The sequence below is a fragment of the Talpa europaea genome (assembly GCF_964194135.1).
Source record: "Talpa europaea genome assembly, chromosome: 8".
Classification (NCBI taxonomy): domain Eukaryota; kingdom Metazoa; phylum Chordata; class Mammalia; order Eulipotyphla; family Talpidae; genus Talpa; species Talpa europaea.
In genome coordinates, this window is record NC_140075.1 from 85,249,377 (window position 1) to 85,266,227 (window position 16,851).

The window sequence follows — 16,851 nt, forward strand, 5'->3', positions numbered from 1 at the left end:
CCTTCTCTTTCTAGGGTCTTTGTTAACAAAGTCACAAAAAATGTTAATATGAGGTTTTTTTTAGTTCTCCCTACCCCCCTGCTTTGTCTAGACTGGTTTCCTCTTCTCATTTCTGTTTTTTTTTTTGCTTCAGCACTATTTTAGCTTCCCCCTGCGATGGCAAGGGCACTTCTTGCCTCTGCAAGACTACGCTGCTCATCTCCTCAGATAAACCAATTCTGCTTCTGTATCTAAATTTCAAGCTCCTGGGAGAGACTGGATTCTTGAATATTAGCTTCAGTTGTGTACATCTAGTGCAGACTTGGCTGGGGAAGTGAGGGCAACTTTCTGTCATATTTAATAAGCTAAGAATAGTTAATAGTATCAAGATCACAATGATGGGTAATATATTAATTTATTCCATTTTTGTTTTCCTACAATTAAGTACCATTTCTCTGAAAAAAAATTTCAAAAAAGATTTAATATTATATAGCAAATAAACAAGAATAAGGTTTCTTGGTTTCATGGTTGACTTGTAAGTTAAACCAAATCAATACAAAAACCTTCCTTCAATCAAATAGAGGATTAAAAAAAACTTTTGTACATCCTTGGTATTATCAGGTTCCTAAGGATCTGAAATATAATACAAAGCTTAAGGATTATACATTTTTACAATGAGCAAGTTGAGGAAATAAAAACTAAATACATGACACAAACATGCTTTCCAAACAATTACAACTTTTACTTTAACATCTTGAAATAGAAATTAATTCATACAGAATTCAGAATTAAACTAACCAAAAAGCAAGATGAAAGAGCCAAGAGCATAATTATAATGTTAATAATAACAGCTGACATTACTATGTGCAAGGAATGAAGTGCTTTCATCTCATTTATTTTTTCAGAATTCTATGAAGCTGGTACTGTTATACCTATTTTACAGATGAATGCACAAAGGCTAGAACTTGCCCAGGATTACTCAGCTGGTAGGTATTGAGGTGGATCTTCAAACCCAAAAGTCTGACTTTAAAACTTGTGTCCTAGGGGGGTGGGGGGCAGGAGGGGAGGGATTGGGGTCAGAATGGGGGGGGGGTTGCAATTGTATGGGGAATATAAAAATAAAATTTATTATTTAAAAAAAAAAAAGAATAGTCAAGGAAAAAAAAAAAAAAACCTGTGTCCTAAACACTGTGCTATAATGTCTCTCAATACCAACTACTAATTAAAAATTCAGAAATGTATTCATTCTTTCCTAACCTTAATCACTATGAGATAAGGAATATTTTTTGGCTCTTATCCATCTAAATTTTCAACATATTTTTTATTCCTTCCAACTTATAAAATGATCCTCAACTTTGAGTCACCTGATTTCATTTCTGTACTCTGCCCTGATATTATGAGGCTGCATTTATATTAAGCTCTGTTAAGAATAACCAAAAATGTATGAAATGCTTAATAAAATCATGTTTGTTTGTAATGAAAGAGGAGTGAAACACTTTCCCTAACTCTTTAACTATTCTCTTATCAAGGCTTCAAAGACTTGCTCATAAAGTCACTGCTGATGCTGATAACCACAGTATCTAACCGGGTGCACATGATGCCCTGGGATGTAATGCTACCAAAACAGGATCTTTATTTTTTTTCTTCTGTGTAGCAAGATGGAGGTGGGGGGTAGAAATTATGGTAATATAAAACGCATTTTCTAGAAACTTTCCCACTTTATGGAAACACATATTAAGCTAAATATGAAAATGTAAAAATATTCTTTAAAAAAAGTCTATACAGACAATTCAACGTCACACATGAATTTTAAAACAAACAAATCTCATCTACAAAATTATTTACATGTTCAGGACCCATATTAAAAAATATGGTTGGTCCCCTAGGTATAGTTTAGACATAGAGAACAGTCGATGGTGACATAGTTGGAAAGAGGACAATTGTACTAGTCCAGTACATGACATAAAGCAAACAAAAAACCCCGAGAAGGTAATTCATTGGTCAGAAGATTTTAGATCTTGCTGTTATTTTGTAAGTAAGAAATAAATCAAACTGGCTTTCATGGGGACATGACCGTGGCCTCAAGTTAATGACCATAATCACAGTGCTTCTTAATGGTCCCCCATTTAAGGGTAGAGCTATTTGCAGAGATGATAGTTTTTACACAAGACCTGTAAAACCAATATAATTACTATATTATCCTATAAAGACACATGTTATCTTTAAACTCTTAATATAGATTGAGTTTCCTACAGAGTTTTTTCTTTGAGTTTAGATTCATCAAAGATGAGTAAAATATCCATTACTTTTCCAGATTATTTCCTTCTTTTATTCCTGCTTAAATGCAAAAGCTGACAGTTTCTGATTCACAGAAAGATCTAAAGGTTTTTGCTTTTTAGGCAAGTTCAGATTCTCCTTTGCTTTTTCTTTCTGGTTTTCAATTTCATGACTTTCATCAATCACACGTTTTCGCTTCTTTGCTTCAGCTCCATCACTAGCAGCTCCTCCTTTGGCCTTGGTAGCCCATGCCTTGGTAAAAATATTTTGAGGAAAGATATTTAGGCAATAACAAAGAAATGGAATGATTTCTTTACTTTCTAGGTAATATCCTCATATATAAAGCAGCATAATTAACATTTGAATTGTTAAACGAATCATCAAGGGTTCTCATTATTAACAAACTTCTAATTATGCCATTGCAGAGCACATTAAAATTTCTACATTCTATCTGTAATATTTCAATCTAAACTCTGCTTGTATTTAGCCATATTATGTGCAAATAACAGCAGGTGCCTTTTTAAAAATGAAACTTAATTTTGAAATTACTGTAGATTCACAACCATTGTAGGTAACTGTATCGGAAGATCCCATGTACCCTTTAACCTGAAAGGTAGCACCTGACAAAACTATAGTGCATTATTACAACCAGGATACTGACATCAATACAATCCTATGTTACTTCTCTGTGTGTGTATTTAATTCCATCATAGGTTACAACACATTAAAAAAAATAACAAGTTTCATCACCACATGCTGCCCACCCACCCCCGACAATCCTTCGCCAGGCCCCAACTTCTGGCCCCCAGCACTCTGCTCTTAATTTCTATCACTTTGTCATTTCAGAGTGTTACAGACAGTAAATACTCTTTTGGGACTGGCTTCTATTCACTCAGTGAGAACCAAAGAAGATTCACTCATTTCACTTGTCAATTTAATCTCTCTTAAACTGTAATAGTTCTTCCTCCTCCTACTGCACTTCTCTTCCCACTTATTTACTGCAGAAAAGGGGACCTTCCAGCTATAGAATAGTTTACATTAACAGACTAATTAAACAGTAAATGTTTAAGGTTTACCATAAAAATTTAAAAATTGAGGCCTCCCTGGTGGCGCAAGGGGTTAAGACACAACCCATGAAGTTATTTGCAACCACTGCAGCACAAGTTTGATCCCCAGACAGGGAGCTGCCCACGTGGTGCAGCAGACCTCTCCTGTTTCGTCCACTGCTCCCCTCAGCAGTGTATTTCAGTCAGTCCTGCTGTTCTGTTCCCCACTCTGTCTCTGATGAATCTTCTCACCCCCTGCACCTCTGGCCTGTACTCCAGTTCTTGTATGCATAAATAAATCTTTAAAAAAACTTTAAAAATTGTAAAAGTTAGGTTACATACAACTGTTAAATGCATTATTCACAGTATGGCAAATGACATCCCTTCTTACAATTTTCACTCAATATAAATGTGCAGGCAATATTTTTTATAGCATTCCTATCCAGAGATAAATTCAGTAACAATATTTGTAGGGACACAACTGAGTGCCCCAATAAGTGGAGAATATCCTCCTCTACTCCCTCCCCCCATTTTTCTACATGACCTGGGTTTCAAGGAAATTTAATAAACAGAAGGGAGAAATATATTCGAAAAGTATAAATAACACTTAATAATTCTAAGGAACTCCTTCATAATAGATTAGTCACTAGAATACTCCTGTTTCTATTAACAGCAAAAATACTGATTATGTGTTTAAGTATTTGAAAATATAATCATAACATTGTCAAGTCTCTTCCTCTTCTGCTGTATAAGGTCTTACTCTATGCCATCTTATCTAATTCCTAGAAAATTCTTATCCCTTTATGAATACTTTTGAAAAGAAACATAAATTTGCCATTGAGAGTCTAAATAAAGCTAGAGGTGGTTAGACCAATTTCTAGCTTCCTCATTTTGAAATTTCTTTATTCCTATAGCCCAGCTTATTAAGGCAAGTATCTATGTCACTAGGTGCCTATCTGCACAATGCCATCCCTGGGAAAGTGAAGTCCAGGATTTCACTGAAACCCCATCCATGTTCTTTCCCTTTGAATCAGAAAGCTGCTCCTAGCCTTCCTTCACATGGCAAAAATTCACCTGAGGAGCAGTAAGTACAATCTACCTGGCTAATTTCTATGTAAAGGACTGGAACAAAATCTCCTTCAGTAATCTCTTTAAGTATTCAATGTATAAGTAAAGAGCATTTTTTTTTTAACAAGGATCCTAAAATAGTAGTCCAAAAATATGAGTTAACTGTATTTGTATTTATTAATTTTATTTGCTTTTGATTTACTAGTAATGTACTTTTCTTGGGGTACTCCCTTAATTATAACACGCAGGAACTTATACAAATATAAACAGTTTATCTGCCAAAAAATTACCCATGAACACCAACTAATAATTATAATTAACTATCAGTGTTAACTATTACAAGTTCAAAGTGTAGAATAATTTCAGTTATTTAATTTCTTCCTCACCAAGAGTATATCTCAATGTATTCCATTTGAAAAAACAAAAGGGTATAAGTATTTTTAAAACCTAGGAATTCACTAAGATCTCAATTTCAGCATGATTATACTTACCTTCCTTTCTTCAGTTGACAGTACTCTAAATCTAATCATTCCTTCTTTTATTATGTCTGCTTCATCTGAAAAGTCAGGGTTGTCAGACAAAATATTACTTCTGTTTTCTTCTAGCCACATCTGGAACCCAGTCTTTGGCCTAAAATAACAATTATGTAAAAAAGTTTGAAACTTAAAGACAGTTTTAAATGCTCTGTGATTCTGCAGATTAGTAATTAACCATTAGTTTTTACATACCTATATAAAGTTAAAGAAGCAATTAATTATATTTGTTAATACTCGTATTACACATTACTTAAAACTGCCTTGGAGACTGCAGGAATAATAACCTCAAAGATCTTTTTGTAAGGCCAATTTAAAAGGATTACTCACATTTATATTTTCCAAGTGCAACAACCTTGAACACTGCATTCAGAACACTCTGAATGCTAACAGATTCAAGGTCTCCAACCTCACTTAGCCCCTCTGGCCCTATAAAATTCTTTCACGTGTCCTTGGTAGGTTCTTCCTCAACTTCCCAGTCCCGCTATTTGAAATCTTCATGACTTCTCTCAAGCTCCTTACCCTCCCCTCAGCTTTGCTCTCACAGTCGACATGGCAGTGTCCATCTTTCCTTATATCATTATTACGTCAAGTGTAAACACAGCACACTTGTCAATTTTATTAGATTCCACTCTGGACAAAAATGTCTTTAGGTCACAAATGATTTAACACAATTTTTATTATCTGCCAGGCATGGTTCTAAATGGCTTATGTGTATTACTTCATTTAGTCTATAATACCCAATTGAGGGAGGTACAATTAATATCTCCACTTGATAGATGAGGAAAATGAGGCTCAGAGAGGTGAAATAACTTACTCCAGAGTACACAGATCATGAAAGACAAATCCAGGATTCAAGAGCCAGGCAAGTTTGACCTCAGAGTCCCTATGCTTAGCACAGTAGCTATACTGCCTTTCACTATGCTGTAGCTGAGTGAATACTAAATAACACATTTAATAAGTATGCAGAAAAAATTAGTGGCAAAAATAGCAGGGGGAAATGTTTACAATTTTAAATGAAACAAAAACATGGGATATAAACATATCTCAAATACAAATCAAGTATAAAATCTTTAATTAACTAAAAAAGAAGGAAATAATTGTCTTTCTAAGTAATTGATTTCTGTCTAAACATAGCTATAACTGCTTGACAATATCTGAAATGATACAAAGTTCAAGCAGTCTTCTAAGGTAATTCTACTTCCAGAAACAAACAATAAAACAAATTGCAACACTAAGCAAAAGTTCTTAAATTTCCAGAAATTAATACAAATTTTAATCAAACGGGGCAATGTCAAAATCTAAATCATGGCATTCCTGTCCCTAAACTGCTTTTACAAAAGAAACCAAAATTGGACATTTCTTTTCAAATTTGATCTAGTTTATCATATCTGTGACAAAATATTTGGCTAAACAGAGGTAATTCCTGAATGAGAGTTCAGTAAGTTTTTCATATAGTCAGTTGATAATACAAGTTTAATCTTTTTAAATAAAATTTTCACTTTTAATATCTAATCTGAATTCATAACAAAATAGGAAAAATAAAAACCATAACTACTTCTCAAATTAAAGTGGATACTGGTTATATAAGGTAATGTTAAACATGAAACGGTGACTTTATCCATTTAACTGATGCATTTCAAATAAATATGGCATAGCAGAGATAGACATTTGGTAACATATGGCACTGCTGGGCAAATAAGACTGAGGCAAACAAGAACTCTCATATTTTGCTAGGGGTGTATAAAATGATATAACATCAATGCAGAAGAATTTGGCAATATCTACTGGATTTACATGTACATATCAACTTGAATCATGGAGGAATCCACCTTATATGCATATGGAAAAATGATACTATAAAATTACTCATTGCAGTACTACTTGTGCTAGCAAGAGACAGCATTTGTCAACCAGCCAAGTATGAAGTGGATTACAGTATACCCATTCAATAGATGGTAAAAGATTAATGAAAACTCTTTTTTTTTCAGTCTTTTTGGCTGATTTCTCCCTCCCCTCCCCTCTTCATCCTCTCCTCCCCTCCTCTTCCTTCCTTCTTTCTTTCTTTTTTATACCATTGTTCATTTTTGTACAATGCTTGATTTCTTCTCTCAGGTGTTGTCCCCATAAAATTACCACCACCAAGACACCCGTGAACATCACCATAGACTCTTGTGTTCTTCCCTCCTGTTTCGATCCCTTCCTCTCTCCCCACCCATGAATGTCTCCAATTCATAGCTTCACTGCTAGTTTTGTTAAAGGACTCTTTATATAGTAACTCAAAATGATCTGCACAAACTGCTATTAAGTGAGTGGGGAGGCGGGATACAGAAGAATATGAATGCTACCATTTCTGTAAAACTAAAAAGAACAAATATAAGTATTCTGCACATACACAGAGTAATTCTGGTAGGCTATGAAAGAAACTCATTGCTGATATTATTTATGGAGAGGGGAGTTGGGTGGTCAGGAAAGAAATTCACTCATCACACATCTTTTTCTATCTTTTGACTATGTTTCTTCCATGTAGCTAGATTATCTATTTAAAAGCAAAGTAAACTATCACTACTTCGATTTTTAAAAAGGAAAAAAAAAATCAAACCTAAAAATGAGCTAACTATAAAATATGGTGTCCCAATAAAACATATACAAGTTAAAAAATACACACAATTTATCAACATATACTTTAATAAGCAATACAGACATTACTCAATACTTGTGGCTTCCTTAAAGTCACAAGTCATCAGAATGCCCACTACCAGTGCCATGTAGTGTTTATAATAATGAATAACAGAGTTGGATGATTTTGTATTGTTGCCTCTGTTAGTGGGACACTGCATCCTGAGAATACTGTTTCGCTATGTACTGACCTTTGGCTTTCAGAGTTTTGAGGACAGAGATCTGAGGTTTCAGCTGGTGAATTTTTAGGATTTTCTTCTTTTATTTCCTCAGTTTTATCAGTCTGGGAAGTTCTTTTTTGGAAATAGGATGCTGCAGATGCCTATGAAGACAAACATTATAAAAACCAGAAAAAAAAAAAAAAAAACACTAGATAATTTTGTATGTTACAAGCAAATTTTGAGAATTGTGAATTCTAAGTTATAAAATTCTTATATCAACATGTGATGTCCTGAGGTTCTCAGCTGAGAATAAACATGCACATACACCAAAACAAAAACACCCCATACTTCAAATTCCATGTTTCCTAAAGGAATAAAATTTTATGACATGGAAAAGATAAACAAGGGATTTATTTTACTGATCACAATTGAGGATGAATTAAGTAGCAGAGGAGGCAAAATTAGAACACAGAACAAGAGAAGCCCAGGGCCAGGCACCACACCAGTTGTCACTAAACAGGAATATGCATCAGAACTTTACGGAAAAAAAAAAAAAAAAAAAAAACCCAAAATATAGATAGATGTCTGGATCCCTCAGATCTAGGTATAGATATTTTTAAAAAGCATTTCTGGAGCAAAACCAAATTGGGAACCATTGCTCTAACTAGACAATCAATAATAAATAAGTACAGCCTCCTGTCCTGTCCCTGAATCAGTGGACAAAACCAAAATAAGACCAACAGGTCACATGCTACTTATTGCAGATTGTGGAGAGCTGAAACAGTACCTGCTTAGACTTTGGTTTTGGAACTAGAGGTTTTATAACCGGAGACTTTTCATTATTTGTAGCTCGAATAAGTGCAGTGGATTTCTTGGATGATTTGTTCATATTATCTAAAATATTCGTTGAACGTAGTGAATTCACTGAAATGTTTGGCTCTTTAGAATTGGCTGATACCTAAAGAACAAAATACCATTAGTATTTGATGCTTGAAGAAGAAAAAATAATCCTGAGACTTTCCCTTTAAATTTATTTTAAGTTGTATTATAGTCTCACTTGGGGATTAAATATATTTGGTACAATCCAAATTAAGATTGATGTATATTTTCCGAAATACCACATCCCCAAGAACAACATGGAATAATTTCTCAAAACCATAGATACTTAGAAGAAAGTATACTTAGAAAAACAGAACTGGGGCCTCTGTGGTGGCGTAGGGGTTAAGTCTCAGCACTATCAACACTGCATCCTGGGTTTGATCCCCACATGGTACAACAGACCTCTCCTGTCTCACTCACTGCTCCCCTCAGCAATGTATTTCAGTAAACCTGTCTGTTCTGCTCCCCACTCTGTCTCTGATAAATCCTCTCACCCCCTATCCCTGCACCTCTGGCCTATACCCCAGTTCTTGTATGCATAAATAAATAAAAATAAATCTTTCAGAAAAAAAAAAAGGAAAATAGAACTGTTAGCTTAAGGGTGAACTAGTGCTGCTTTTGTCTTTGTTTTCACAAAGATCTGCTTCAGTCTTTAATACCTCTAAGCCTGGGGAAGGTCATCTGTTGGTTTAGACATATTTCTCTGTAGGGGAATGTATTTAAATAATAGAAAATATCACTGGAAAGAGTTTACCTTGAAGGGATTTACTCGTCCTTGGTTGTTAGTGGTAACTGCACCTTTCATAAAAAAGAAAGCCCCATTTAATGGTAGTAATAAAAAGGTTTCTGACTTTTTAAATAGTAGATGAATTATTTTAATCTACATTATGTGAAAATAAAGGTACGTTGCAACTCTAAAACTATTAACAACTACATGACTTTCTTCCTATTCTCAAGACAAAATAAAAGCTATTAGATAGGAACTATGCCAATGTGCCACTATGAAATACACAAACCCAGTACCCATAGCTCTATCCTTTTCTCCTGATACAATGGGAAAATGTGCTTTATTTTAGCTAGGGTTAATAATCCCTCCCCTTGTGCTCTAGATCCCATTCCCTCCTGCTTTGTGAAGAAACTTGATCTATCAGTCACCACCTCCAGTTTTAACTCAAGATGTCCTAGCTTAATTGACTCTAATGACTCCAGTGTCCTAACTTAAACAAAAAAACAAGCTCTATTTCACATCACTTCTAGCCACCATTTTCTCTCACCTCCCTCACACCATCAAATTTCTCAAGAGCTGCTTATTCAACTATTTCCATTTTTTTACCTCTTGTAAAGTCCTCTACCCACTGTAACATGGCTTACTGCCTTACCACCCTATAGAATCTGCTCTTACTAAGAATTCAACAATCTCTAAGAGGCCCACACTTTCCAATCATCCCTCTTATTTGACTTCCCAACAGCATTCCACATAGCTGAATATTGCTTTCTTCTTGATGCTGTCTTCTAGATACTCAATTTCCTGGCTTAACTCCTTCCTTTCTGGTATCAGTTTTCTTTTAATGATTCTGCCTCCTCCACCATCTAGTGGAGATTCCCTAGGCCTAAGTTCATTTTATTTCTCACTTTAGAGCTTTTCACAATCCTTGCTCATTCATGCTTAGGGTTTAAATGGCTATACTTATGGTTTATCTTGTATCTCCAGCGCCAATTAATTTCTTGAGTCCCTGACCCAAATATGAAACTGTCTATGTGATAGCTACTTATCTCAGTAATCTGTCACCCTTCTATCTAAACCTTACCTTCGTGTTTACTGACAGAGTAAGTAGCACCATTATTCACTCTGGTACTCAAGTTAAAATCTGAGTCATTCTTAAGATCATGAACTTCTGCACTCTCTGCAGCACCTTCAAAAACACCGCTTCAGTTCTCCCCATTCTGATTAACATCAATTACAACCACCCTAGCCCAAGTCACTATTCCTTTTCATTTCGACTGCCTCAGTAGTCTCCTTCCACAAGTCCCTCCTCTGCAGTATGCCATGCGACAACCCTGCTTACAAACCTACAATAATCCCCCAGAGATCTTGGAATAAAGATCAAAATCATTATTATGGCCTACATGAATCTGCATGATTTGGTGGCTTTCTGGCGCCCCATAACCATTGAGCATCACTTCCTCTTTTCTTTCTGTGTTCTTCATACCACTCTTTTATTCTCACACAAGCTGTTCCATAAGTCCATCTGCTTCTTTTCTGCTCTTGCCCCCACTCATCTTTGCCTAGCTGACTCTTGCTAATCCTTGAGGTCTCTGCTTTAAAGACTCCTTGAGGCTTTCTTGGGGTCTCTACCCGTACCTCACCTCTAACTAGATTCTAGTCAGCTATTGTATGCTCTTTTAATAATGCACTTTTAAAAAATTTATTAGAGTAATATATGTATATAGTTTAAAAAGTTAGCTCATTACTGTAAGGTTTATGCTTCAAAAAAAAAAAAAAATTTAGGTGGTTCCCTACTCCAGCCTTCTTTATCTCCTAGTCTCAACATCCAAAGGCAACTATTTTCAACTCCTTTTAGCAGTTTTTCCAGCAACCTGCATATATCCTTAGTAACATCCAGACTTATCTTCAATATCTGTCTTCCCAGCTAGGCTGCAATAATATTAAGGCAGGGATCAATCTCACATGTATGTTTGACTTGTGTGCCCTTTATCTAGTCAAATACCTGACACATAAAAGCATTTAATAAATATTTGTTAAATGACCACAGTTTTAGATATAACATCTTTGATAAAGGTGTTTTGATAAAAATGTTTTTTGTTTTCATTTAAAAAAAATAGATAAAAAGCAGGCCCTAAAAGGTAAGGTATATTTGAGTAGATATAACACTTTAAAAATTACTTGGAATATTTTCTTGCTATTAAATATTTCCTACCTGATGTAACAGTTGGCACATCAGAAGAATTTGCACTTTTGAAAAATGGGCTCTGTCCTATAGAATTAAGATAAAACAATACAATTAAATTGGGAAGAGTCATACTCTATAATCGGAGATCAAAGATGTTGAAAAGGTGTAATTATTCAATTTCTCTCAGCCAAGTAAAATAGGGAAAATCACATACATTTCTTATTTTAATTTGAATTAAAAATGTATCTTGGGGGCCTCCCCGGTGGCGCAGCGGTTGAGCGCTGGGTTGCGAAGCTGCCCGCAGGCTCTGCAGCGCCGGTTCAATCCCCGGCTGCTCCCCAGCCACTGGAGGAGGGTCCCATGTGGCGCGCAGACCTCTCCTGCTGCCCGCTGCTCCCCTCAGCAGTATACTTCGGTCCTTCTGCCTGCTCTGCTCCCCACTCTGGCTTGGTGAATTCTCTCACCCTCTCGCGCTTCTGACTGTACCCAGTGCTTGTATAAATAAATAAATAAATAAATAAATCTTTAAAAAAAAATTTAAAAAAAAATGTATCTTGGACCCCCCTCGTGTTGCAAGGGGTTAAGACGCAACCGATGAAACTAACTGCAGCCTCTGCAGCACGAGTTCGATCCCAGGCCAGGGAGCAACCCCTGTGGTGCAGCAGACCTCTCCTGTCTCACTCGCTGCTCCCCTCAGCAGTGTATTTCAGTCAATCTGCCTGTTCTGTTCTCGATTCTATCTCTGGTGAATCCTCTCACCCTCTACACTTCTGGTCTGTACCCCCGTTCTTGTATGCATACATGAATAAATCTTTAAAAAAAATTAAAAATTTAAAAAAAAAAATGTATCTTACCAGGGCCTCCCTGGTGGCACAAGGGGTTTTAAGTCTCAGCACTATAAAGCTATTGGCAGCCACTGCAGCACTAGTTCAATCCATGGCCAGGGAACGGACCCACAAAGCGCAGCAGACCTCTCCTATCTTGCCTACTGCTCCCCTCAGCAGCGTATTTCAGTCAATCCACTTCTTCTGTTCCTTATTCTGTCTCTAGTGAATTCTCTCTCTCTCTCACACACACACACACACACACACACACACACGCACCCTGCCCCTGCAACTCTGGCTTACACCCCAGCTCTTGTATGCATAAATAAATAAAATAAATCTTTGAAAAAAATGTATCTTACCATACTTAGGTATTTCTGGTTTTTCTTCTGTATCATCAGCTTCTCTGGTGTCTTCTGCATCATCTTCAATTTGATTTCTGAGCCGTGGCTGGCTCCACTCTGTTGTAGTATTACTATAACTAAGAGACAATATAATTTAATAAACACCAACTTACTATTCATATAGCAAAGGAAAACTCAAGCAACTATTTCTTACCCAGCATTCAACCTTTTTCTGAAATCTTCTTCCTCTTCCTCCTCTTCTACCTGTGTTGCTGCCAATTCTGATGCCTTCTCTACAGCCAGTTCACTAAGTTTTTGGGCCAATATTAATCTCCGAGAACGAGAAGCATATTTAATTGCTAAGTTCACAGCATTGTGAGTCATTAGATCAGCAAGTTCTACACAACGAAATTCCCGCTCCAGTTTACAAGAAAGCTAACACAAAAAAGGGGAGGGAAATGAAATCACGTGATGAAAAACTTTAAAAACAAAACATGAGCAAAACTGAAAAAATATTTTTCTAGATATTGCATCTCATTAATTCTAATATGCACATTTCTACATACTTAAACATGTCTGAAATTGGGAAGATTCTTAAAATTGATGGTAGGTCAGAATGGGAGCATTTTTTCTGTCTCAGTAGCTTAAATAAATAAAGTGATAGAACATTTTACAATGAATAGCAGCTCAGATTCACTGAAATAAGGCATATCATTTCAAGCTATCATGCTTACAAGTAAAGTGATTCATTTAAAATTCAAATGTCGTTCTCTGAATTCAGTCCCCACCACACCCTTGCCAAATAGGGTAACAAATTCAAAGGAGAAATAAATTGTAAATGATGTGCTTTTTATTAATACTTTGCTCAGAATTGGCATACAAATGCTATGTGAATTTGGGTGGGGCAAGTAGATTGATCCATTCATTTTTAAGTGTGATCCTTTATACTCTCCAACTACCAAAAATCATACAATTTCGAAATTAACAACTTCCGTTTACTTGTCTTTTTTTTTGGTATTTACAACATAAAATAAAGGACATATGTTTACCATCTCTTAGAAAACTTTGACTTTTTCTGTGAAATTTTAGCTACTCAACTTGAGGAAACTAAAGTGAGGAATAATATTACCTCTAAGTCTACCAAGGGTCTTATAATTAGGGTAGAAGGACTGTAAATTAAGGCATCCAGTTTTCATCCATCAGCATAGAAGTTTTAGATAGTCACCTGCATGTCCTCAAGTTTTCTAGCATCACTTGTCTGTAAGCAGTACTTCTCAATCAGGGCCATACTCTGCCTCAGGGGGTGTTTGAAAATGAACGGAAGTAGTATGCTTTTCCGAGTTACTAGGCCAAACTGTGGGCATATGTCAGGGGACCCGGACTGCTAAAGAAACAACTAGTACCCAAAGCTAACTAGTTCCCTGCGAAGACTAAGTGGTAAATAAATCAAACATGCTTCCGTACATGTGTTGTAGAAAGTAAAAAGGTTACTAGTTTCTATATTACAAATGACACTTTATAAAAGGAACAAAACTTACTCTATGATAGACTTAACTTCTTTAATACTAAACTCAAAGAAGGCAATGTTGTATAGGGGTGAAAGTAGTAAATACACCTGTGGAAGCTGGACTTATAATTATTCTGTGGTCTCAGATATCACTTTTCCCTCAGTATCTTTTTTCCTGAACTCTAAAATGAAAAGTCTGGATCATTTACTATCTCAAGGAAAGGCGGGTCTACTGCGTATTAGACACCACATCAGTGCCAAGTATACAGCACTGAATGAGACACGGTCACTGCCCTGAAAGGACTTAGTCCAGTAAGCTGCAAGATGAGCAGAGAAGAAATACTATATACTCTTTTCCATAAGCCAACCTGTAGTGATGACACAAACATAGGAAGCTATGATTCAAAAGCTTAATGATCTTCAAAGATAAATTTACTTAAATATCCAACCCACCAAAATTGGGTCACTGACTGTAAACAAACTTCTATCATACACAGTTGCCTCAGGGGATGACTGAAGGTAGGCATGTCTCTCTAACAGCCTTATCCAAGCTTTAGCCCACCCTTGGATGTCTAAAAGCCCATACTCAAATTTTATTTGTTGCACATGATAAAAGTAGGAGCTAGAGGTGATGCTTTCTTAAGCATCAGAATCACCTGGAGAGCCTATTCTAACAGACTGGTAGGCAAAAGCAAAAAGGGAAGTAGGACTGAGAAAGTTTTTTTCTGCCTGTGATCTTAGACACAAGGTAATGTTTGAAATATTTAACTGCATCATCAACTGGGCAACAAAACTTTTAAGGGATAAAGATACCATAGAATACAACATAAGAAATATAGGTTGTGGACCTTAGTGCTAATTCACATACCTTTAGCAAATTCAACCTATGGAAAAGCATTTAACTTAATTTTTTTCAGTATATTTATTTTACTCACCGCAAGCATTTTCATTAAAAGTTCCTGTTGTTCTTTTATTGCTTGATTTTTGGTGCTTTCTTTATATTCATAACCATTTTTAGCTAAATAATCAAGATGGTTGTGAAACAAAACTGAACGCCAAAATTGTTCCTATAAAAGTAGAAGAAAATGCTTATAATCAGCTTCATCTCAGGCAAGTGTGAAATATTTCTTAAGATACCAGTTTCTAAATAAAATATTTTCTAAAATATTCCTGTCTTTTTTGGCTAGTATTTTTAGTATTCTTTTTGTAGTAAAATATCTTACATAAAATTGACCATTTTAACTATTTTTAATGGTATAGTTCAGTGGCATTAAGTACATTCAGTGTTAATGCAACCATCACCACCATCCAGCTCCAGAACTCTCATTTTTCTTTCTTTTTTTTATTGCATTATTTTTATCAAGGTAACAATGGTTTTTAACACTGTGTATAACTTGCGGGTATAGGTTCACACCTCTTCACACGTATATTACAGCACCATGTCTACCACAAAGCAGCCATAATCTTCTACCTTATTTCACTGGGTCTCCCCTTCTCTTGTAGATTTAGTTCTACAGTCAGATTTCTAAGGTTTGTTTGAGTTTAGTTTTTCTGTTTGTTTTATTTCTCTATATTTTATATATAAGTGAAATCACCCAGCATTTGTCTTCTTCTGACTTACATCACTTAGCATAGTCCCTCCAATTCTATTCATGTTTTCATAAATGACAAGATTTCATCTTTTTTAATAGCTTAGTATTCCATTGTGTAAATGTAGTATTCCATTCTGTTGTTGGAAACTTAGATTGTTTCCATAACTTGCTAGTGTAAATAGTGCTGCTAATATACTTTTGTATTAGTGTTTTTGTATCTTTTGAGTACTAGGAATAGAATTGCTACATTGTAAGAGAGATGTATTTTAAAATTTTGAGAAGCCTCCATATTGTTTTCCACAGGGGCTGAACCAACCTACATCTCCTCCAACAGTGTACAAGGGTTCCCTTTCTTCACACACTTCCCAACAGTTAGTGTGTCTGGCTGAAATACTTCTTTTATATCATATAGTCTCTTCCCTCCCTGCTACTGCTGCTTATTTAATTGTAAAGTAATTTTTTGAACACTCAAAAGTCATCATGGTATTTTTCAATGCTAGTGTTACAGGCAGTATGTTATCAAATTCAGTGTCAAGATAAAGTTTCCACATACCTCCATTTGTCCTTTTTCTGTTACAGCCTGACAGTAAGGAAGCTTAAATGATAATATAGCTACAGCAGGGCGCGGAAGGGTGGGAGGAAACCGAGAACCTTTACATGGAATGCACCTGTCAACAAAGAAAAATCTCTCCATCAAAACTTCCCAAATGACATAAAAAGTGCTAAAATATAAAATTTCCAAAATTGGAATAACACTATTCCAATACTTGGCTCAATAAAACACAACAAATTTGTCTTTAAAAAAAAACCTACTGTACGGCCTCCCCGGTGGCGCAGCGGTTGAGCTCTGGGTTGCGAAGCTGCCCGCGGCCTCGGTGGCGCCGGTTCAATCCCCGGCTGCTCCCCGGCCCCGGAGGAGGGTCCCACATGGCGCGCAGACCTCTCCTGCCGCCCGCTGCTCCCCTCAGCAGTGTACTTCAGTCCTTCTGCCTGCTCTGCCCCCCGCTCTGGCTCTGGTGAGTTCTCTCACCCTCCCACGCTTCTGACTGT

At 36.1% G+C, this 16,851-nt stretch overlaps 1 protein-coding gene across 2 annotated transcripts in view; it reads right to left on the reverse strand.

Annotated features, from left to right (window-relative positions):
- Positions 1–2,248: 2,248 nt before the first annotated feature.
- Positions 2,249–16,851, reverse strand: part of WDHD1 (WD repeat and HMG-box DNA binding protein 1) — a gene marked incomplete at its 5' end in the record, with an annotated part of 52,974 nt that continues 38,371 nt past the window's right edge. The window contains 10 exons of one of the 2 annotated variants that reach the window (XM_084241076.1): positions 2,249–2,508; positions 4,862–5,000; positions 7,774–7,904; positions 8,531–8,701; positions 9,377–9,420; positions 11,562–11,618; positions 12,721–12,839; positions 12,917–13,137; positions 15,145–15,276; positions 16,355–16,469. In XM_084241076.1, coding sequence (XP_084097202.1) covers positions 2,308–2,508; positions 4,862–5,000; positions 7,774–7,904; positions 8,531–8,701; positions 9,377–9,420; positions 11,562–11,618; positions 12,721–12,839; positions 12,917–13,137; positions 15,145–15,276; positions 16,355–16,469 — 1,330 coding nt within the window. In that variant the 3' untranslated portion in view covers positions 2,249–2,307. The remainder of the gene's footprint in view (positions 2,509–4,861; positions 5,001–7,773; positions 7,905–8,530; positions 8,702–9,376; positions 9,421–11,561; positions 11,619–12,720; positions 12,840–12,916; positions 13,138–15,144; positions 15,277–16,354; positions 16,470–16,851) is intronic. The other variant, XM_084241075.1, reaches the window with a different exon arrangement.